The sequence below is a fragment of the Notamacropus eugenii genome, chromosome 3, assembly GCF_028372415.1.
Source record: "Notamacropus eugenii isolate mMacEug1 chromosome 3, mMacEug1.pri_v2, whole genome shotgun sequence".
Lineage (NCBI taxonomy): Eukaryota > Metazoa > Chordata > Mammalia > Diprotodontia > Macropodidae > Notamacropus > Notamacropus eugenii.
Genome location: NC_092874.1, coordinates 462,050,030 through 462,073,889, shown reverse-complemented (window position 1 = coordinate 462,073,889; position 23,860 = coordinate 462,050,030). Strand labels below are relative to the sequence as shown.

The 23,860-nt window shown below is 40.1% G+C and overlaps 1 protein-coding gene across 2 annotated transcripts in view; it reads right to left on the bottom strand.

Annotated features, from left to right (window-relative positions):
• The window catches only part of CADPS (calcium dependent secretion activator), a 544,059-nt gene that overhangs the window by 222,077 nt on the left and 298,122 nt on the right, over window positions 1-23,860 (bottom strand). For both annotated transcript variants that reach the window (XM_072598786.1, XM_072598785.1), the window contains exon 7: window positions 17,626-17,737. In XM_072598786.1, the coding sequence (XP_072454887.1) occupies window positions 17,626-17,737 (112 nt within the window). The remainder of the gene's footprint in view (window positions 1-17,625; window positions 17,738-23,860) is intronic.

The following is a 23,860-nucleotide window of genomic DNA, read 5'->3' as shown; positions in this document are numbered from 1 at the left end:
AAATTTGATGATTAAGGTAGAATCTCAGAGGTGTCGGACATATGGGCCATATGTGGTCCACAACACATTTGAGTGAAGCCTTAATCAGATTAAAATGTATTCATGTATTAACGTATTAATAAAAATTATATGATCATATATGCTTTTCTAATATGCAGCCCTCACAGATCCTTACGTATAGCCCTATGGCCTCTTTCTATTTCAATTTGACACCACTGATGTCAATGATCAAGCCAGGTTACATGATTTATTTTTTGTTTGTTTTTAAAAAGAAAAAAAAACAGTAGCAAAAAAGGAAATAGCTATAAAGTGTTGAGGGTGAGCTTATTTTCACTCTAAAATTGCTTCTGAAGACAGGGTCATTGTGTTGGAGGGGATGATACTCACTGAGATGTAAAAGTTTGGGTAGGTTCACTATAACAGCTCTCATTCCACTTTATTGTCAGCTTCTATTGTCCCTCATTTCCTCAGGGTTCTACCCTCAGCTTCAGGTTAATTAATTACCTGTCCGTCTTATGAAAGACAACTTCCTACAAAAGATAGGGAACTGATTTCAAGTCAGGAAGATATCGGTTCAAATCTGACCTTAGACATATACTGCCTGTGTGACGCTGGAAAAATAACTTAACCACTCAGTGCTCTACGAAACTTTCTAACTTGCAGAGGTGATGACCTATATCAGTAGATGGAATTTCCTCTCCTGAAAGTTCCCTTTATCAATGAAATAACAAAGGCAGAAGCTCTATCCTGTCTAATTCATAGAATTATTTTTTTTAAAATGATGTAATTTTATGAGGGGAATAAAATGAGGCCACATCAAAGCCAAGGGCAGGCTACAGACCCCTGAAAGGTGCCTCTTGATCAGGCCACATCTTGAATACTACTTTTTATTTAAAGAGAAAGATTACCCAACTGGAAGGTAGCCAGGGTGGTGAGATTGCTTTAAACCATTTCATGTAAGCATCACCTAAAAGAATTAGTGATGTCGGGTTTAGAGAAGAGATGATTTGGTGGGGGTAAAGAGCTCTCAAATATGTGAGGGGTTGTCATGTGGAAGGATTCAACTTCTTCAACTTGACCCAAAAGAATGGAGCTAGGATGAGTGGGTGGAAATTATGAGGTACATTTCAGCTCAAGATAAGGAACAACTTCATAATTCTTACAATGGAAGAGGCACCTCTATGAGTAATCTCACTCTTAGGGCAGGTCTTTAAACATGGGTACAGACTAGTTGGAATATTCGTGTTTGAGTTAGGGCAAAGATGGAATCTTAGAGATCCCAGAATCACTGATTTTCAGTTACAAGGGTCCTTGGAAGCCACCTAGTCTAACCACCTCATTTTGCAGATGAGGAAAATGAGCCTCAGAGAAGGTTTAGCAGCTTGTTCAAAGTTATACGGTCTGTATGACTGGATGGTGATGAAGACAAGATTGAGAATTCAGTCCTCTGACTTCCAAACAGGGCTCTTTTTCCCTGTACAATGTTGTTTCAGAGTCTAGTCTTTGCTTCTAGAAATGAACCTGTGATGCTGAAACTTGAAGTCCTTGGATAGGATGGTTTGACATGTGGAAAATCATTGCCACTCTATTGCCCCTTAAATGGTGCTACAGAGATAAGTGTCTACTTAGCCTTCAGGTGAAAGAAAACCATTCAGCATGACCAAAAGGGCATGAATAAACTTGCAGAGGGCAGTGAATGAAGTATTCAAAAACTGGAAAAAAAAATCCGAGGTATGTCATGGAGACTCTCTTTTATTATTAAATGATGTCTACATGAAGAATTCAAATGGCTGTTTTCAGGCTCTATTTCCTAAGGGCAATAGCTTGTATTTAAGGATGTAGTCCGTGAAATTTTTTTTGAAGACAAAAAAGTAGTTACAGAAAGAATGGTTATAAGGGATTAACGATATCATGAGCTGAAAGGGACCCATCTAGTCCCACTCTCTCTTACCGATGAGGAAACTGAGGTTCAGAGAAATGACATAAAAAAGAAGATTTGAATCCAGGTTCTCTTATTTCTGAGTCAGTGTTTTGTCCAGCATCTAGACTGTCCCTTCGGGCATCCTCCCTTGTTAAGGGAAGATGGTTTATCCAGATGAAAGCAATTTAAGGTAGTAACGACTTAAATTAGGAGGCATGGAAGCCTTTTGCAGCCATTATAAAGGGCAAGACTCAGAAGACATGCTTTTTTATTTCTACACTTGCTAAGATTACAGGGCTTATGGTTCTTGTAAGAGCTAGGATCAAATCGCACTTATTATATCACACAGTAAAAGGAAAGTATGCTTTTATCTGTAACTCTCAGGATGGGATTGAGAGGCTATTATATTATGGCTTCTAGGGCCAGGGTTGAGGGGCATGTGTCAGTTTCTCTGGCCACTCAGTGGTCAGTGATTAGAGTTCAATGTTGAAAAGGACAAGGATGTATAGAAAGTCATTCATCAATAGATCTGTAAGGAGTTTTGGAGACCTTACATTCAAAGACTTAAAAAAATTACATATAAAAGTAGTGAGTTCTAAAGAGAAAAAAATGAGAGCCACAGGATCAAGTTAGTGGCAGCACCAAGGTTAAGTCAGACTTCCTGACACCTGGTCTAGTGTTCTTTCAATTACACCATGGTGTCCAATCCCTATGTGGACTCAACTGCCTTTACTTTTTTAACTTTATTTTTTTCTAGCTATCAAGCATTTACTTTCTCTCCTAACACCTTCTCCCTGCTGGAAAAAAAGAAAACAAAACTTTCTAATATAGCAAAGAAGATAATTCCCTCAGTTGACCATTGCCAAGAATATGTATTTTATATCTCCATATTTCATTCTCCATATTTAGTCCATCGTCTCTTGGTCAGGAGACTGGCATGTTCTTCATGATAGATCCTCTGGAATCATGGGGGATCATTGCTTGATCAGAGTGTTTCAAAGTTGTTTGTATTTGCAATAAAGTTGTTACTATATAATTTGTTCTGGTTTTGCTCACTTCATTGAATATTAGTTCATACGTAGGTTTCTCTGAAACCATTCTCTTAGTAGTTTCATAAACCATCATCTAAACAAATGTTTACCTTTCTCTAGATCATAGTCACAACATCAGTTTACAATTCTTGATCACCCCAAAAAGTATTGCTATAAATATTTTTGTAAAAATGGAGATTTTCCTCTTTTTAAAAAATTTATTTGTGTATAAGCCTAGTAGTAATATCACTGGGATGAACAGTCAACTAAATTTTGTGGACACAGTTCCAAGTAACGATTGGCTTTAATGTGTCCATGATTATGGAATTTCTTGCCTGACCCCAGATAGAATTGGTGCCCACAGTCTTATGTAACCATATAAGCATAGATTTAAAGCTGGAAGTACCTTAAATATCTTTGAGAACAGCTCCCTCCAATTAAGATGAAGAGATAGACACAGAGAGTGGAGTGACTTGCCCTGAGTCACACAACTACTAAACACTGAAGAAGTATTTAGGTTCAAGTTTTCCTGACTCCAGCTCCAGTTATCTATTCTATAAGAGGGACCAAGTGAGAGTTTATGGGTGATCTGTATAATTTTTCACCTCTGTGGAGAAAAAAACAGTGACAGCAACAGCCTCTGCTGCTGCCCACAGAGCATTTCTTTATGATCACGACTAGTTTTTTTTTTTCAATTAAAAAAAAAAACAGAAAAAAATCTTGGATGTTGGTTCTTGATTTTGCAAAGGGAGTCCTAGTTAGCCACATGGGATCTGGGGGATGTGAGAGGTATAGGAGTAAAATATTTGACAAACCCAAACCCGATGGAAAGCAAACTAAATATAGGTCCAACGAAAGCTGGAGCCCCTAAATTTTGTATTGCTGTGGCAGAGAGCCATGGTGGGTGGTGTGGGCTTTGTTTTTCACCAAGTATTCATGCCCTCCAAGTGTTTGGGAAGTGGGTTCTTTTTCAAAATCTCTCTCGCTTCATTCAGAGGAGTGGGGGAGGTTGGGGGGTTTAAATGGCCCAGACACTGGAGCTTCATTAAAGATGTGTCAGCCTCCTGCACATTAGAGCAAGTCATGTCTCAGTGGGTTGATGGTAACATATGGGTTTGTTGCGCACTGCAGGAGAATGGGATGCAATGGGTTGGGGAAGAAGGATATTCACAACAACCTCAGATGGCCTGAAGAGGCTTTCTTCCTTTGCATTCCTCCTATTTTCTTCCTACCCTGAATCTGACCTTGCAAAAGTCTCCTTCCTCATGTGGAAGAAAACTGATAAGAATAATTAAAACACACATGCTCTGCTTGGAATTTTTAGTCTTATGCTACATCAGGGGATGAAAGTGGCAGTGAATTTTCATGGGAATAGCAGTGAAGCATGACCTCTGGCTGGGGTCTTCAAACTACAAAGTCTTTAATCTTTAGCCTGGATTGAGTTTGCTTGCTCATCATTCCAAGATCATTCCTCCCAACTTTGAATCCTTGTCCAGGTGCACAAGCTATCCCTCATGCCTGGAATGCACTCCCTCCTCTTTTGAGTTCAATCTCTTCTTTCTCCACCTGCCCTTGACAATATACTGATAGAACCAGATAGTCTTTGAGTCAGAATGTGCCACAAGCTGAAAGGGAATTATTCATTAAGGTACATGGAAATACTATTTTAAAAAATTAATCTGATGATGGATTGTAACACATGAGAACTGAAAGATCATCTTTTCAATATGTTGACCATTGATTGCACTCTTACTGAAGTAATGGTTATAGCTCCACATCTTGTGGGGGAATTGAGAAAGATTCAGGGATGAAAAATCAAAAAGATTAATGGATACGTAAGGAAAAATCAATGGCACAGGCAGACAAGGGTCACCTATCATTTTCCCTGAAACTACTGGATCACTTATCACGCTCCCTGAAACATGTCAAGAATTTTTAGAAAGGGTGATACTGGCCAATTGTTTCTCATCTTCATTCATGGAAGAACAGGAAGAGTTGAAATCACAGCTAGTGGAGGTCAGTTAGACAGAGTAATGTCTCTGCCGTACCAGGGATTGCATGCTGGAAGAGATTAATGAGGACTACATGGTGGTTGGTAATATGGTGGTTGGCAGCACAGCAAAACATATTCTTAGTAGGAGTTTCATCTCCAGTTGAGTAAGGCCATAGGAAAGAAAGAAATGGATAAATGGACTTTCTGTGAAAGAGTGAGTGAGGTTTCCCTGTCAAAAGTATGTGTGGAATGGGAGCAGAATGATGATTTATAGCAATTAAGTAGAGGAGGGCTTGAAAATTCTTTTCAGATAACCACTTGTCCAATGTGTTGCCCAGTGAGATTCTATTTGCTTAAGGGCTAGAGTAGATGACTGCTTTCCAACTCCCAAAGAGAATGAAATGCAAGTGAGAAATACTGTTTATGCTTTTTAGAGAAGTATTCTGGTTATACTTAGTCAACCCAAGTGGGAAAGGGGAAACAAAAGAAGTATTTAGAATTCTAATTAGTTGAAGGTGCCATCACTTCCATTTACCAATGTCCATAACCTCAGGGTTACCCTTCACCCTTCCATCTTCCTCTCTCCCCTTATCCAATCAGTTCCTAACTTTTGTCAATTCTACCTTCAGGACACTGCTCATGCCTGTTCCCTCTTTTCTATGCACATATCTGGTACTCTAGTTCAGCCCTCATCCCCCCTGTCCTAGACTTTAGTAAAGATCTCCTAATCATATGTCCTGTTTCCTTCTCTCTCCAGTCCATCCTCTCTCTACACAGCTTCCAAAAGAAGTTTCTGACTTCTTTGAGTCTGACCATGCCATTGACCCATTGATAATCCTTCAGTGGCTCCCCATTGTCTTCAGAAGGAAGTACAAACTCCTCAGCATGGGGTTTAAGGTCCTTCACAAAATCATTCTAAGCTGCTGTTCTAATCTCATTTCAGATAACTTCTCTGGGCAATCAATATTCTACCCAAGCTGGGCTGTGAGCCATTCCCTACATCTTCTATCTCCAGCCCTCATGTCTGGCATGCACACCTTCATCAATCTCTTTGAAACCCTGTCTTTCTGCAGGGCTCCTCTCTGAGCCTTCAGAAAGAATTTCCTGATACATCAAGACATACACAATATTCCTCTTCCTTCTCAAATGCCCATGAATTTACACATGTCCCCATGGAACCTCCACAATAGCATGGAAGTTGCTTTAGGTCAGGGATTGTCTTGTTTTTATCCTTGTATACACAGTGCCTGACACAGAGTAGATGCTTAAGAATCTCAGTTCTATTCAGTAAACATTTCTATTCATAAACTATCAATATAATTCTAATAATATTAACGTTCAACATAAGTGTATCATAGTCACAGGTGCACATTGAATTTAAAGGCACAGATTCACTCATTCATGCAACAAGCATTTTTAAGCAACAAAAATTTGCCAGGGACTGTGTATATTGACAGAAATACTCACCTGTTGGAGGGAATCTGTGATCTTATCAAAGTAGATAATATTGAGTTAGTGTTTGTACAGTGCTTATTCTGTGACAGGCATAGGCATTATACATATTATCTCATTTGATCCTCACAACAACACTGGGAGGGAGGTATTACCCTTATCTCCATTTTATGGATGAGGAAACTGAGGCAGTCTATGATTAAATGATTTGACCAGGGTCTTCCTGTCTGTAGACCTGTATTTTATCCACTGTACCACCTAGCTACTTATTCCTTCCCACCATGTATATCGCAACCGAGTCATTACTCAGTCAAAATCCAGCGATAAACATTTATTAAGTGCCTATTATATGCCAGGCATTGTGTTAAGTGATAGTGATACAGACAAAGGCCAAAGATCATCCCTGCTCAAGAAACTCAGAATCTAATGGTGCCTGTATACCCTATGCCACTTTTGTCTGTATCTTCCCATATACAGAAATAGTTTGGTAAACACATTTTCAGTGTAAATGAAAAACATATATAACTGGCATCTCTGGAATTCTTAAAAGATATAATTATTAATCATTGATCTTTCACACTGGCCTACAAAAAAAGGAAGAGGCAGAATTAATTGAAATCCCCCAATCTGGGATTGCAGGCTGAGAATATCACGTGGATCTAGAGATTGAGGAAGTTTAATGTTCCCAATTTATACATTAGCATAAAAACCTCCTAGGAAAGCCAAAGCCTTCTAAATTGGTAAAAATCAACCGTGACTGAGAAAAAGAAGGAAGAAATATAAGTTTCTACTTTAATAATAGACTCAGGGGGAGGGAACTTCAGAGGTTTGCTTCACTTCTGGTTCAAGCCTCTTTTTATAGATGAGGAAACAAGAGGCTAAGTGACCTGCCCTAAGTCACCAGCAGCAAGTAGACTTGTTTAGTGAAACAGCAGAATGAATCAGGGTCTTCAACATTGTGCCAGGAAGCTTGTCATTGAAAACCACCCTCAATATGCCACCATGCCCAAGTCCTCTCTTCCTATCATGCTAGGAGGCATATCTAAAGACTTCTGTGAACTCAAGAAGAAAGGACTTACTCTGAAATAATCAGGCCTGCTTTCAGTTGGAAATCTTTTTTTATGACTCCTTTTTTTAAAGGCATTATTGGAGCCCTACCTGTTAATTTTTAATAACAAAGAAACTTACCCTAAATTTTGGGCTAAAAATATCCTTTGGAGTTCTGATGAGCAGGCTGTTATCATGTTCTTGTCTTGAACCGAGGGTAGTTTTTGTGGGAGTTTTCAGCAAGGGATGGAAGGTAGAAAGATTTTCACACACTGCTGACTCAGCATCACAGTGTAGACACAGAGAGAGGAAAGGCAAACTTGTCCAGGGTTGGGGGATGCTCTCCTACAGAAGATATGCTAGCTTGATTGGATCACCCCAAGAAAGAAATTTGTAAAGTGCCTCTGGTAGGTCTTGAATACTATTAATTAACAATAATTGTGAGTGCTCAAATAGTGCTTTAAGGCTCCCCAAATGCTCTGTAGATATTATCTCTATTTTTAATTTCAAAAATTCTTGTACTTATTGTCAGAACTTTATCTAGCAATTCTGGTACAGGTACGCACTAGAAGAGGGACTCGTGGGCAAGCACAATTGTACATTGTCAGTGAAATAGAGTAAATGGCAGACAATTAACTAGGCGAGGACAACTAGGGCTTTACTTCAGGGCAGCAAATTCAGAGGGTATTTATGGTACTTGCAATCATTCACTAACTAAAAACAACAGATCTTAGCACTTAATGAGAATAATCAGAATAAGAAGCTACCAGATGATGTGCTCCTTTAGAATTTCTGTCTGTTCTACTCCTTACTTCCTTAAGTTGATGTAAAGTGGCTTCCAGGGTCTTTCTTTTCCCTCAATGAATGAATCTTCACCTCAGCTAAGGACACAATTCCACTTATTTCAGCTTGCCTCAGGTGTAATTTGCCCTGGGTGTAAACATGTTTAGTTATAACTCTGGGGAATGGGGTGCTTCATGGTTGGGGATCACCACATGGGATATTCTCCTGTGATTCTCCTTTGGAGTGCTGGGGTTATGGGAACCAGCTCAATGGAGTGGACATTGACTGTACTGTCTGGAGTATTTCTGCTGGAGTATTTAGAATGTTAGGTCACGTGGAGGGGGTTGATAAGTGTCAGATCAGACTAGCCCATTTCTATGGTGACAAGAATAAGTTGTGATAGGGGTACTGAGTGGTTGATTGAGGCTAAAAAGATGGGTGTGGTTGTGATACCTGGGAAGATATTGGGGTAACTGTTTCCCTCTCTTTGTGCCCCTATTCCATTCACAGTTTTTTTTTTAATTGAGCACCAGACACTGTGTTAGGTGATGAGGTCACAAATACAAAAATAACCAATAAACAATTTACCTTCATACCCCATCCAACCATCCTTCTATCCTCCTAGGACATCTTGTTCTCTGCCTATTTGCTGCCTTTATATCCCCTTAATCTTAGTACCATCTCCTTCCCCTTACTTTCCACCATCTGTGGGATCAGTAATCATGTTAGCAGCACCATTACTTCTGGAAAAGGACTATCTATTAAATGATTGCCCTATACACCAACTTACCATCTCTATGACTTTCCAGATCAAAACTCCCCTTTTTGGCCACCAATCTCCTATATATGTTGTCTTCTATTAAAATGTAAGCACCTTGAGGGTATGGGCTGTCTTTTTATATTTGTATTTCTGGTGTTTTGCAGAGTGCCTGACATGTAGTAAGCACTTGCTAAATGCTCACTCATTCATTCATTCATTCATGGAATTTCCATTCGCTGGGGTGGCAAATAACATATACAAATTAGCAAATACAATTACAAAAAATATACAAATTTTTTGTGGGAAGAGTTCAGTGGAGGTGGGGAACAGCTGAAAAAGCTTCCTGTAGGAGGTGGCACTAGAACTGAGTCTTGGAGGACTCCAGGGCTTCCTAGAAGCAGAGGTGAGGAGGGAGAGCACAGCAGGCATGGGAGATTGTCCTGTAGAGTGTCACATATGGAGAACAGTAAGTAAGCCACTTTGACTGTAATGTAGAACACATGAGGGGGAGTGGTGTGAAGCCAGTCTGGGATGCTAAGTTAGGACCAGATTGTGAAGGGCTTTTGATGCCAAACAGAAGGGTTTGCATTTTATCCTAGATTGAAAACTAATCAATGTACATTGATGAAATTCCAGTGATGTTCCAGGCACTTTGCTGGGCACTGGGAATAGAAATACAAAAATGAGATGCCCTCAAGGCAAATGGGAGCCTTTCCTAAGATAGGGGTTTTAAGAATATCATTTTGGCAGCTGTGTGGCGGGTAGATTGGATAAGGGACAGACTAGAGGCAGGAAAATCAATTAGGAGGCTATTCTATCAGTCCAACTGAGAGCTCATGAAGACTGGAAATAGGGTGGTGGCCACATGAGTTGAGAGAAGGGGTCAGACACAAGAAATATGGAGGTAGAATTGAAAAGATTTGGAAGTTAATGATCTAGGGGGTGATGTTAAGGTTGGGAACCTGAGTAACTGGAAAGAGGATAGTTCCTTGTCTGAAAAAAAGGGCAACTAGGAAGAGAAGTGTTTGGGGAGGGAAAGATAATGAGTTCTGTGTTGCACATGTGTTTTAGAAACCTCTGGGGCATCCTAGTGGAGCTGTCCAGCAGGTCTAGAGTTGAGAGAGATGAGAACTGGATACAAACATTTGGGAGTCTCAGGAGCTGGCTGTAGGCATTGAACATATGACAACAGAGACAGGGTGTTGAAATACTTCTAATTCCAACGTGTGTCCTGGATTTGACTGATTATTTTTCTGCCTTACCCATGTATAGCAGACATAGAGGATGAAGTCACATTTTGATTGACCAGAAGTAGTTTATCTATGCTCATTATCATTGAGCAGGCACAGTCTCTCAGAGACTGTTTAGGATGCTAGAGAACTCATATATGGACAAATTTTCTGACCTGTTGAGTCACCACAGAGACCTCAGTTTAGCTTACATAGGGAAGAGGACAATTCAATAATTTAAGTCAATAGATTTTATTAAGTCCCTTCTATGTATAAGGCACTATGCTTAAGTCTGGATCTCACTCTATCCCTAGTATTTGGGTGTTCTTTGATAATGAAAGTCCCTATGATGTTCCCCGTTCAGCTCAACTAGTAAAAGTAATGGACTCATGAGAGAGAGTCTGATGTAATGATTGGAATGTTGGCCAACGAATTCAGAAGACCTGGGAAAAAATCCTGCCTCTGAAACATACTGTATGACCCTCGGCAAGTCATTTAATGCCTCGATTTCCTCTAACATTAGGAGCTGCAGAAGAGTTGCTCATCTTTATCTGTAGAGGGAGTTTGGGCTCTGGAAGTTTCCTATATAAAGGAAGTCACAGGTCTTGGACCAAACATAGAAGGAAGACACATATGCACAAGTATTTATCTATTAATTTAGGAAAACTTGGTTATTGTGTCATTTTTCTCATTGTGTAAACTGTTCCTCAAGAGAATGTCAGAGAAAGTGCATTCCATTTTGTACTTTACATGGGCTCCATTACACAGTTTAGTGTGTGGGCACAGAACTACTCCTTGAGATGACCAACCAGTCAATCAAAAAGTATTGATTAAGTACCTGCTATGTGATCGATACCACAGCAGGTGCTGCGAATGCAAAGACAAAAATGAAACAGCTCCTGCCCTCAAGGAGTTTACATTGTATCAGGATAAACAACATGTACACAGGTAAGGAAGTGGCAGCATGGTATAATGGACTGTGATGGGTTTTGAACCAGGAAGACCTCAGTTCAAATACTACCCTAGATGCCCATTAGTTTTGTATAAATTTAGGATCATTGAGTTGTAAGGGACCTTAGGAATCATCAAGTACCCATCCCTCTCATTTTACAGATGAGGAAACTGAGATATAGAGAAGTGAAATGATTTTTCCAGGGTCACATAACAAGGCAATTGGGGGACAAGAAATGTACTTGGAGCTGGAAGTGGGTGGATCAGGCAATGCCTTTTAGAGTGACTCCCTCATTCTCAGGTTTGTGGGTGGAGTTGAAAGATTTTGGGTTTACATGATGACTGGGCAGTCAATAAAATGTTTGGTTCATGTAATGTAATATGAAAGTTATCTTCTGATTTAGCTTCGCCAGGGTGTCTTTCTCAAAGAAATCCAAGGGGTCAAAGACCTATTTTTCTCAGAAGAATCATAACCAAACCTTGTTTTGACTTTATACAAGAATGAAACATGACCTCTGAAATCCCAAAGGAGACATGCCAGAGTCATGGGATGGCTAGTCCAGACCCCTCATATCAATTTCAAAGGCCACAACCTGGGGTCTGGCCTTCAGCAGTTGAGGATCCTTCTAGAACTTAGTCAGGGTACTAACTACTCCTACATGAAGACTTTGGTATCTCTCACTCACTAGGATCCTCCTTAGAGTCCACCCCCAGTGGACACTTACACAACTATATTAACAAGAACATAGTAAACACTTAAGGAAGGCTTGTTGAATGACTTACTGATTAATTAACAGATTACTTTTTGTTTATTTTGTAAATACAAGAATGAGGCTACAATAAATAATGAATGACAATGATATTGAATAAAGGCTCTGTGGGGTAATAGAGGGGCAGTTCCAGAGGATCTACTGAACTATACTGGCAGAGGGAATTTTTCACCAAGGGCTCCCTGTTTTGCTAAAATCATAGATTTATTTAAAGAAACAAAAATCTTATTCAATGCTCAGTCACTCACTATATGCCACAGGACCTTTCCTGATCTCTTCAGCTACTTGGGTCTCCCCTATCTCAAATTACTTTGTATTTATTTGTATGTACTTATAAATATAAATATTTTCTCCTCCTTGAGGACAGGAATTGTAGTTAACAGCTACTTAGTTCAGAACCTCATCATCTCTGATCTTTCCTTTTCCCTTACTACCTCTCCCCCTCATTTGTATGTATATCTATCTATCTATCTATCTATCTATCTATCTATCTATCTATCTATCTATCTATCTATCTCTATCTATCTATCATCTATCTATCTATCTATCTATCTATCTATCTATCTATCTATCTATCTATCTATCTATCTATCTATCTATCTATCTATCTCTATCTATCTATCATCTATCTATCTATCTATCTGTCTGTCTGTCTATCTATCTATCTATCTATCTATCTATCTATCTATCTATCTATCTTTCTATCTATCTATATCTATCATCTATCTATCTGTCTATCTATCTGTCTGTCTATCTATCTATCTATCTATCTATCTATCTATCTATCTATCTATCTATCTATCTATCTATCTATCTGTATATATATATACCCTTCTCCATCCATAGTTACCAACTCTCTCCCTAATCCTCATAGTAACTACCCTTCTCCAACCACACAGTTGCCAGCCATCTCCCTCATCTGTATAGTCATCACCCCTTTCCCCTATCCATCTAGCCTAGTCTAGCCCATCTTATCCTATCAAGTTCTGTCTATCCTATCTCTCCCAATAGAACACAAGCTCTTTGAGGGCAAATATTGGTTTTGCTTTTGTCTTTTTATCCCGGGTGACTGGCATAGTGCCCAGCACTGTGGTAGGCACTTAATGGGCTCTTTTTTTTTTGGCATTGAATTGGAGTTCAAATGAAAAGATGATGGACAGGTAGAATTCAATGGTATTGACTCACTCTCCTTCTAGAGGTTGGTAGAGGAAGTGCTGGCTCTCACACTGGTGTAACCTTGTACGATTTAATTCAAATCAATAGACTTTTATTATTAATCACCCCCAGTGTATCACTTAGGGCCTCAGTTTCTTTGTTGGTAAAATGAGAGGCTTGCACTGGGGAGCTCTAAGACACTGCCCAATTCTAGAGCCCCAGTCTTGGAAGGTTGGGAGATGTCCATTACCAGGTGCTGAGCTGGCAAGAGAAAAAGTCGAGGAATGGAGAGAAGAAAAGGAGCAGGAGGAAGCCAGAACTGAGACACAGAGTTAGGAATAGCAGTAGGAAAAGCCCCCTGACTCCCTGCTGTCCTGCTTCTCTGGCAAAGGCAACGTGTGAGAGGCACTCAGAGACCAGCACTCTCTAGCTCATTAATCTGCTTTCCACCATATGGAGTCTGGACGCTTTTCCCACACACAATATGCTGTCCATTTGTAGGAGCCGATAGTGCCCCAGCTCAGCTCATTATCGGCCTCTCCACAAAGAGCTTTCTATCACATGGTCTCACTCTAAGGAGGCCTCCTCAGCCAATGAGACAGAAGGGGAGGTTAGCAGTGATATTCCATTACTTCCACCCAGCTTTCCACTAGGCCTGATGTGTTCGCACAGCCCTTTCCATTTTGTCAGCCCTTGAGTTATGAGGGTCCTCCCATGTGTCCAGGGCCAAGATTAGAACACACACTTCATCTGGACATTCTGGACTGGTAAACATGTACTTAATCTACCAGCTGAGACATACATGTGCTCTCTCTTTGATGTTCACAGCTCCTGATACCATCAAGTTAGCTCCAGAGTGACATGACACTTTAATAAATCTAGGGGGAATGCTTGGGAAGGACATCTGTGGCCAGGTCCTCCGGGCATCCATTCCCTACTATGATACAATCCACCTGGTCAGCTCCCCCCATCCACTTCCACATACATACACATACATATACCTTTGAAAATAAGATCTATCCTAGCATAGAATATTGGAAGTTGGAAAGGACCTTATAGGGCATCTATTCCAAACTGCTTATCTTCCAGATGAGAAAATGGAGGCAAAGTTAGCGAAAGGATTTGCCCAGGATCATACAGCTAGTTAATGTCAAGGACAGGATGAGAGCTGAGATCTCTTGATCCTGCTGCATTATCTTCTGATTAATCTTCTGTCCTGACCCTTTAGACTTTATATTTATGAGCATAGACTTGTAAACTCTATTGACGGAAGGGATCTTAGAAGTCATCAATCCAACCTCCTCATTTTATAAAATAGAGAACCAGAACTATGAAAGGTTAAGAGAATTTCCCAAGGTCTCAGTAGAAGAAGGTTACAAATGCACATTTCCTGATGTCAGATCCAGTATGTTTCAATGTTACTTGCCTGAGTTGGTTGTATATAGCTTTTGGACCATGGAAACCACCTATGTTTAAGATTAGCAGGGTTATTTAGTCATCTGGGTATTTTAGCCAAAGTGAATAGTTGCTTTAGTGGGTTATCTGGATAAACAGCTGTGTAGAGTAACATCTTGTGCATCTAGATGTGGTGAGCCCAACCATTCTGAATATAGTCCAGAAAAGAAAGGAATTTTTCCACAATAAGGGAAAATGATGGGAAAAGTTCTCCAATTTAAGTTTATGTTCAGCTATGGGGCAGCTAGGTGGTGCAATGAATAGAGCACCAGTGTAGGAGTCAGGAGGACCTGAGTTCAAATCTCACTTCAGACACTTGACACTCACTAGCTGTGTGATCTTGGACAAGTCACTTAACCCCAATTGCCTCCTCCTGGGTCACCTCCAGTCATTCTGATGAATATCTGGTCACTGGATTCAGATGGCTCTGGAGGAGAAGTGAGACTGGTGACCTGCACAGCCCTCCTTCACTCAAAACAAAGTCAAGTGCAAGTCATGTCATCATTTCTCTGATGGCATGTTCTTCAGCAACGAAGGACGAACACACATGTTCAATCTAAATGATCCTTGAGAGTACATTCCTCAGTAGCAGTTGTGAAATCCATAGACTTTTGTCAGGGTAGACCCCCTTCCCTCTTCATTCAGAGTCTATTTACTTTATTTTTTCATATAGTTCTAGCAAGCTAAATTGCTTGGTTTCCAAGCAGATTAAAGTAGGTAATCTAGAAGTAGCTATGTGATGGAAAAGGGGCTGCTGCGTGGCACAGTGGATAAAGTAGTAGACCTAAAGTCAGGAAGATCTGAGTTCAAATCTGACCTCAGACTAGCTCTGTGACCCTGGACAAGTAACTTAACCTTGTTTACCTCAGTTTCCTCCTCTGTAAAATGAATTGGAGAAAAAAATGGCAGACTACTCCAGCATCTTTGCCAAGAAAATCCCAAATGAGATCACAAAGTGTCAGACATGACTGAAAAACAACTGAACAGCAATGGAATGGAGAAGTTCTACTGTCTTATACTGGTAGAAGCAGTTATATGAACAGTTGGGGAAAAGCTAGTAAATAGCTTACCAGTGAGGAAAGAAAGAGGGGGAAAAGGCTATGAAAAGCAAGTAGAAGAACTTGTGATGTCCCACTAATGTGGGGCCATTGAACGTAGGCACAAATAGTCCTCTGTGCTTCAACAGCATGGGCAGTTTCTACTACTAGACGGTAAGTTTCTTGAGGGCAAGAACCAAGCCCTACTTTTGTCCTAACTGTGCCCCAAACTTGGAATGCCCACCCTCCCCATTTCTGCCTTTTAGTTTCCCTGGCTTCTTTTGAAAAGCAGTTCAAATGCCACCTTCTGCAGGAGACCTTTCCCAGAACTCCCAGCTGCTAATGGCTTCCCCTTTCAGAGTTCTTTTCCCTGATCTGAGTTAAATATGTAGGTACCTAGTTATTTACATATTTCCTCTTCTATTAAAATGTGGACTCATTGAAGAAAGGGCCGTTCCTACCCTTCTTTTCATATTTCCAACACTTAGCACAGTGCCTGGAACCTGGTGGGTACTTAAAAAATGTTTAGATCTAAATTTTGCATTTCACTCAGGGCCAACCATAGTACATTGTACACAGTGGGCATTTAATAAATGCTGATTAAAATCCAATTGGGAAAAAAAGGACTCTTCAGGTTCTTTTGGCATACAGTCTCTGACCTCTGACAAGGCCAGTCACGTACAACAGTTGGTGAAATATTGGAAGAGTCAAAGTAAGTGCACGAAAAAAAAAATTGATAGCAAACTGCGAATTATAAAAAGTCACAAAAAAGGCAAATGAGGGATGTTATTAGCTCTGAGTGTGCTTAAGTCAGAGAAATATTGTTCATGGGTAAGGTAGACTTATTATGCTGGAAATTTTATTTTCTACCATTTCTCCTACAATAAAAGAATGAAAAGAAAAGATGCAGCTTGCAGGAAATACTAGGGGACAGTAGAAAGAGCATTGAGGGGCATTCTGGGAAGATATTTTAAGAATAACTTTTCATGATTTGGACTATTATAAATACCTGAATTAACTACAAAGGACATATGAAGGAAAATGAGATGCACATGTAGAGAAAGAACTGATAAGTAGAAGTATGTATACAATGATTTTACATATATGTAACGTATACATATATACACTTATTTGTGTCTAATAGTGGACATCTCTAAGGTGAGTGGGGAAGGAGGGAAAAAAAGGAGAAAACATATACAATAACTATTACGTATTTAAAAGGAATAGCCAGTTGTTAAAAAAGTTTTACATTTTCATGTGCAATCATTTTAATTATACTATATGCTATGTATTATATTATATATTGTACTAATATACTATGTTATGGAAATGCTTGTTTTATTCCATAAATTAAAAATAAAATTAAAAAATAAGAAAGAGCATTAGATTTAGGTTCAGAGGATGTGGGGTAGCATCTCAGTTGTGTGAATTTGGACAATTTACGCCCAAAAAGAGTCTGAGATTTGGAATCAGAGGAACTAAGTTCAAATTCCAACTCTGCTAATGACTCCCTGAGTGGCCCAGGCCCCTGTTTCCTTCTCTGTAAAATTAGAGGGTTGGACAAGATGACCTCTAAGATCCTTCCAGCACTAAGTCTATGATTCCCAGTTCTTTTAACCTCCTTGAGCCTCAGTTTCCTTCTCTGTAAATGGAAAGAGTTGGACTAGATGGCCCCCCCCAAGGTCTTTTCTAGCTCTGAATTTATGATCTTATGATCATATATCATTTATCTTAGAATAATATACCATTCAGCTATAAAAAAAAAACAAGAAACTATGTATGTTATCTCTGAAGGGTTTTGTAACTTGTTCCTTTAGGATATTAGACCTGACATTCTCATTCCTGTGGCTAACATCCTAGAAGTGTTATTCTTAACCACTGGTCCCTTTCCCAAGCTGATTAATACTCTGTCGGACAAAATCGGAACATGATTTTTTTCTGCACTGTTAGACGATACGTCTCTTTGGGGAGAGGGAAGGGAGAGCAGTCAGGACACGAGGACATGGGCCAGCCCTCCTCCAGGCCCCCTACACGTCCTTACCCGACCGAGCTCTTTGTCCTCCAAGGCCAGGACACCTGTGCTTTCAGTGAACAGCTTCACCTTTACAGCTGGCAGGGCGTGGCTCGTGGAGAAGTCACCTTGTGTTCCCCACCTGCAGACACAATCAGAGAGGGCAGTGTTTGAGATCCTTTGTCACCTGACCCAGCTCCTGGGTGGCACCGTCTGTCACCCTTCTCCCATGAAAGCTGTAGGAGTGACAAAACATGTTAATTAACTTGTGAGACAAATGCAAGACAGATGAGCAGAAAGTTGCTGCTGTTTTTGCAGCGAGTTCTCAGAGATCATTCGAACTGAACGTGAATTTGAGCTGGGGGAGAACTCTCCCCATCCCATTTCCACGTGAACATGTGTTCCAAAGAAGGCCCAGCAGCCACTGGCACTTGCTAATTTATGCCACATGTTTTGAGGTTTGGATCATCTGGATGCAGCCATCCTGAGGTCGCAATTGCGCTGTTTGGTTTGTCCTGGCTAAGTCTGTTCGCCTTTAAAATAAAGTATTTATTTGGTGCTTGGCAGAACTCTGGAGGTGAGGGGTGAGAAGGAGAGCATTTGAGGGACTTTACTTCTGTGAAAATGAAGCTTGACCCTATTACGTGAAGAGCTGACTGATGTTCTTAGAGCCCTCGAGGTCTGCAAAGAGCTTTTAGCGTGTATCTTTTGGGCAACACCATAATTCTGTAAGGACAGAGCCTGACCTGTGATTTCACTAGAAAAGGAAACTCTTTGGATGAGGAAAGTCCTTCTACCAACTCAGGCTGACCCTTTTCTCTATAACTTATCCCTCTCAGAGAGCAGCCAGGAGTATTGAGAAGCTGAAGTGCCTTGCCCAGAGACTACTAGCCAGTATGTGTTAGAGGAAGGAATTGAATCCAAGTCTGGTTCTAACCCCAGATCCGCATCTTCTCTGCCACACTGGGAGGCAGAAGACGTGGGCAATATTACCCGCATTAGTAAAGTGAGGCTTAGAAAGGTTCAGCAACTCATCGCTACTCATGTAACTTGGATCAGAGGCAGAATCTGAAGCCAGATCTTCTCTTTCTGTAAGACAGATGCTCAGAAAATTGCCACATTTGATCCTTCCTCCTTCCCTTCCTTCCTACCTTCCTTCTCTCCCTCCCACCTTTCCTTTCTTCTCTCCCTCCCTCCTTTCCTTCCTTCTTTCCTTCCTTCCTTCCTTCCTTCCTTCCTTCTTTCCTTCCTTCCTTCCTTCCTTCCTTCCTTCCTTCCTTCCTCCCTCCCTCCAATCAGCAAGTTTAAAATAATGACCTGGATTCTAATCGGAGCTCTGTCACTTGACTGTAGAATTTCAGAAAAATCATTTCAACTTTCTAGGCTTGTTTTCTCTTCAGTAACATGAAGGGATTGAATGAAATTCAGTCAAACAAGCATCTGTTTTTTGAACTTTTGTAGAGATCTTTTGTTTTTATACGAGTAGGTGGTGGAGTGGGCAGAACATTGCCTGTGGAGTCAGCAAATCCTGAGCTTGAATGTTGCCTCAGACACTTGACTAGCCTGGTGACTGGCAAATTATTGAATCTTTCTGGGTTTCAGCTAACTCTTTTCTAAAATGGGGATTTTGGACACTGGTGACCTCTATGGTCCTTTTTAAATCTATATCTGTAATCCAAGACCTTTCCTTTCCCAATGAACCAGAAAAAGAATAGACAAAGAGAGGAAAAAGAATAGAAAAAAAGAAATGAAAAATACTAAAGAGAGAGAGAGAAAAACTGTCCACCAGCATCATCAATACATTGAATGATTATTTTGACAGTACATGCACTTGATTTCCTACCTTTGCCAAGAAGGAAGAAAGGGGCATTTTCATGTTTCTTCTCTCAGTCAAGGTCACTTAGCTCCTAAACAAAACTTTGTAAACTGGAGAAATTCCAGGCAAATCTCAGAGAAGGAATTTGATTTTAATTTGATCCTAATTCTTCAGTGTTCTTTCCAACTAATGGCATAACAAACTAATGAGATCACGTATATGAAACTACTTGGCAAATTGTAAAGCATTATACAGATTTAAAGGATGATGATTCAACAATGGTGAGGAAAATTAAATAACCTGTGATGTTGTGTGACCATAAGGACAGGGCTGGATTTCTTAGGAAACTAGTTCACTAGAATCTTTGATCCATGGTCAGATTATTCTATAGGGTAATGGACATTTGCCTAAAATCTCTTCCTTTTTTACTTCCTGCCGTGTGTGTGTGTGTGTGTGTGTGTGTGTGTGTGTGTGTGTTAAGGATAGAACTGAGAGAAGAGCAATAGTACAGTTCCAGGAACCTCTACCCAGTGAGCTGGTTTCCTAGGGATTGTCTCTCTTGCTTTGGAGGAAACAGTCCAAACTGAATTTCTGGTGCCAAACACATTGGCATTCTGGTCAGAATTTGACCAATGTTACTTAAGAAGAGTGAAAATTGATCTGAGCCTCTGCTGTGGGATCTCCATCTGGGAAAAATAAGATCACATCAGTTGGACTCAGTTCAAACAGCTGGTGTCTGCTAAGGATCAGAATAGAACAATGACAGGCAATCCATCCACTGCAATGGTATTTTCCATGTTTCCTTTTTACCTAGACCAGCAGCTGGCATTAGGTTTCCAAGATGACTTTAGACCTTTCTTGATAGTGTGACATCAAGCTCCAAATCCATCAGTAATCAAATGAAACTGCCACCTCAGCCCAGATTAAGCTTAGGTTAATTATCCATTCAAGCACAAGACCCCAGTACAGTTAGACTATAGGTCAAGGGAGGCATATAACGATATGTTCAAGTTAGTCAATTAGTAAGCATTTATTAAGGGCCTACAATGGGCCAGGTGCTGGGTTAAGTGCTTGGAGATATAAAGAAAAGTAAAAGATAATCTGTGTTCACAAAGAGCTCACAGTCTGGAGTGGGAGACAACATGCAAACAACTACGTACAAACAAGATACATACAGTACAAACCGGAGATTACCAGCAGAGGGAAGACACTAGAATTAAGGGGCTTGGTGATTCAGTGTATAGAGCCCAGGCCTTGGAATCAGGGAAATGGGTTTAAATCCTTCCTCAGACACTTATTAGCTGTGTGCTGTTTCAGTTTCCATCATGTCAGAAATTTTACAACCCCATGTACCCCATTACTATGGATGAAGTTTTCTTGGCAAAGAACTGGAGTGAATTAGCATTCCCTTCTTTAGTGAATTAAGGCAAACAGATTAAAAAACTTGTCCAGGGTCACGTAGCTAGTAAGTGTCTGAGACCAGATATGAACCCAGGTCTTCCTCATTCTAGACCCAGTACTCTATCCACTAAACCACTTAGCTGCCTCCCGCTAGCTGTGTAACCTTGCACAAATCATTGAACATTTCTTTGCCTTGGTTTCTTAATCTGTAAGGTGAGGATAGCAATAGTACCTACCTCACAAGGCTTGTTGTGAGGATGAAATGAGTTAACGTATGTAAAGTACTTTGTAAACCTTGAAGCATTCTACAAATGCTGGCTATTATCAATCACCATCATCCTCAGCAATATTCAAAGCATTTTTAGAAGGTTTCTACTTTCTATAGCTGGGACTTGAAAGAAGCAAAGGAATGCAGCAGGCAGAGTTGAAGAGGGAGAGAATTGTAGGCATGGAGGACAGCCTGCTATTGATCATCTTGGGTAATAACAGGGCCAGTGTCACTGAATTGCAGAATACCTACAGATTAGTAAAGTGCAAGATGACTGGAAAGTTGGGAGGGAGCCAGATTATGAAAGGCTTTGAATGCCAAACAGAAGAGTTTATATTTGATCCTGGATGCGATAGGGAGCCATTGGAGTTAATTCAATCAGGGAGTGACATAGTCAGACTAGGGCTTTAGGAGGATTGTTTTGATAGCTGAATGAAGGATGGATTGAAGTTGGGAGAGGTTAGAGGTAGGCACACCAATCAACAGAGGTGAAGAGGGCCTGAATCAGTGTGGTGGCTGTGTGATTAGAGAGTCGTCCAGGTATGAGGTAATGGGGGTCTGCACTAGAGTGATGTCAATGTCACAGGAGAGAAGGGGGCATATTAAAGAGATGTTGAGAAGGTAAAATTGAGAGGACTTGGAAAAAATTGAATGTAGTAGATAAAAGACAGAGAAAAGTCAAGGATGACATTTAGATTGTGAGCCTGGATGCCTGGGAGAATGATGGTATCCTTGATAGTATAGGGAAGTTTAGAGAAGGGGAGAGTTTGTGGGGAAAGAAAATGAGTTTAGTTTTGGACATGCTGAGTTTAAGTACCCAATAAGCAGCTGGAAATGCATGGCTGGAGGTTTGGAGAAAGGTTAGGCTGAATGATAGATTAGAAAATCATCTTTGTAGAAAGATGATAATTGAATCTATAGGAGCCACTGTGATCACCAACCAGAATATCATAGAGGAAGAAGAGAAGTAGGTCTGGAGTACTGGGGGACACGCATAAGTAGTAGTTATACCTTGGATAAAGATCCAGCAAAGGAGATTTAAGAAGGAGCTGTCAGACAAGTATGAGAATCAGGATAAAATAATGTTATAGAAATCTAGATAGAAGAGAATGTCAATGAAAAGAAGGTGTTCAACAGTTTCAAGGGCTGGAGAGAGGTCAAGAATGAAGAAGACTGAGAAAAGGCCATTTATTTTTACAATTAATAGAGCACCAGTAACTTCAGAGAGAACAATTTTGTTTGAATGATGAGATCCCAAGCCAGACTGTAGAAAGTCCAGAAGTAGTGAAAGCACCTAGTATAGATGACTTTTTAAAATCATTTTGCTATACAAGAGAGAAGAGATACGGGATGATAGTTCATCATGGATGGATCAACAGAGACTTTCTGGAGGATGGGGGAGACATAAGTATGGACATGTAGGGAAGGTGTTCAGTATGGAACTAGTCAGTGCTGAGATAGAAAAATAGTTAGAGTAGGGGTGACAAAGAGGACAATCTACTGGAGAAATTGGGATGGAATCAGATCACTTGTGTATGGAGAGGAGTTTGCCTTGACAAGTAGAAGGGTCATCTTTCTATGTGAGAGAGGGGTGAAGGAGAACAACACCAGGATGCATCTGAATTGTGTGAAATGAGGAGGAGAGAAGAGAGTGAACTCTCTGTGAATGGCCTTAATTTTTTCACTCAGCTTTGATTTCAGGATGCCAGCAATTTTCTTAATATATTCAGCCAAAGTTTTTTCCTTGATACCTTTATAAAATGAATATTTCTCTTCTGGAGGAGAGGGCACCAAGGCATTTGTAATTATTATCTTCTCCTACTGGTTCAATTTGACATCTGGATTAAAGTTTGAAGCCTAAAGGTTCTACCTTTACTTGAATACTACCTATACTTGAATAGTTTTATATTTATTGAGTCCAAATGACACCTTGATCTCACTGAAGAAAGATTCCATGTGATAAATTTGCTGTTTAATGTGTTTCAAATAATTTGATATTAAATGAAGTGATTAATAAACTATTTTGGTTTAACTCTTTCTTTAATATGGAAGTCATATTTAGTTCTATTTAGAAATGATAATGGATTTAAAGCTATGTAAAACCATAACAGAACTCAACTGCATCCATGTTTAGAGATTGACTCTAGTGATACAACCTGTGACAGCTCTGTATCAAGAACAAAGCATATAACTGGCTTATATTTGGTTGTTGTGTTCATCCTTTGTTGCCAAAGAAAACCATGCCATCAGAGAAATGATGATATGACTTGCACTTGACTTTGTTTTGAGTGAGGGAGGGCTGTGCACAGTCACCAGCCTCACTTTCTCCTCCTGATCCATCTGGATCCAGTGACCAGATATTCATCAGGGTGACTGGAGATGGCCCAGGATGCAATGGGAGACCTTGGCCCCTAAAGGCCAAGGTCTATGTAGGTATTCACTTAGGGTGAGGTAACGCCCATTCAGTGAATAGGCCTGTTTAAGAAGTAGTTAGGTGAAATGCTGGTGTTTCCATCTTTTGGTAGCAAATATGTTTGAGAGGAAGCTGGTAAGGTACATTGCTATTAGTTTATATGCTGTTATAAAGCAATAATTATGATCTCCTCTGCCTTCATTCACCCCTTTCAGGTTTTTCAGAGAATTCAGTTTCAATTATTTTTCTTGACTTAACTGTTCTGTCATTCGTTATGTTAATGTGCCAATTTTCTATTTCTCATTTGATCCAACTTTTTTTTTCATTTTATTGACCTTCTTGTGACCAGAAATTTTCCACACAGATA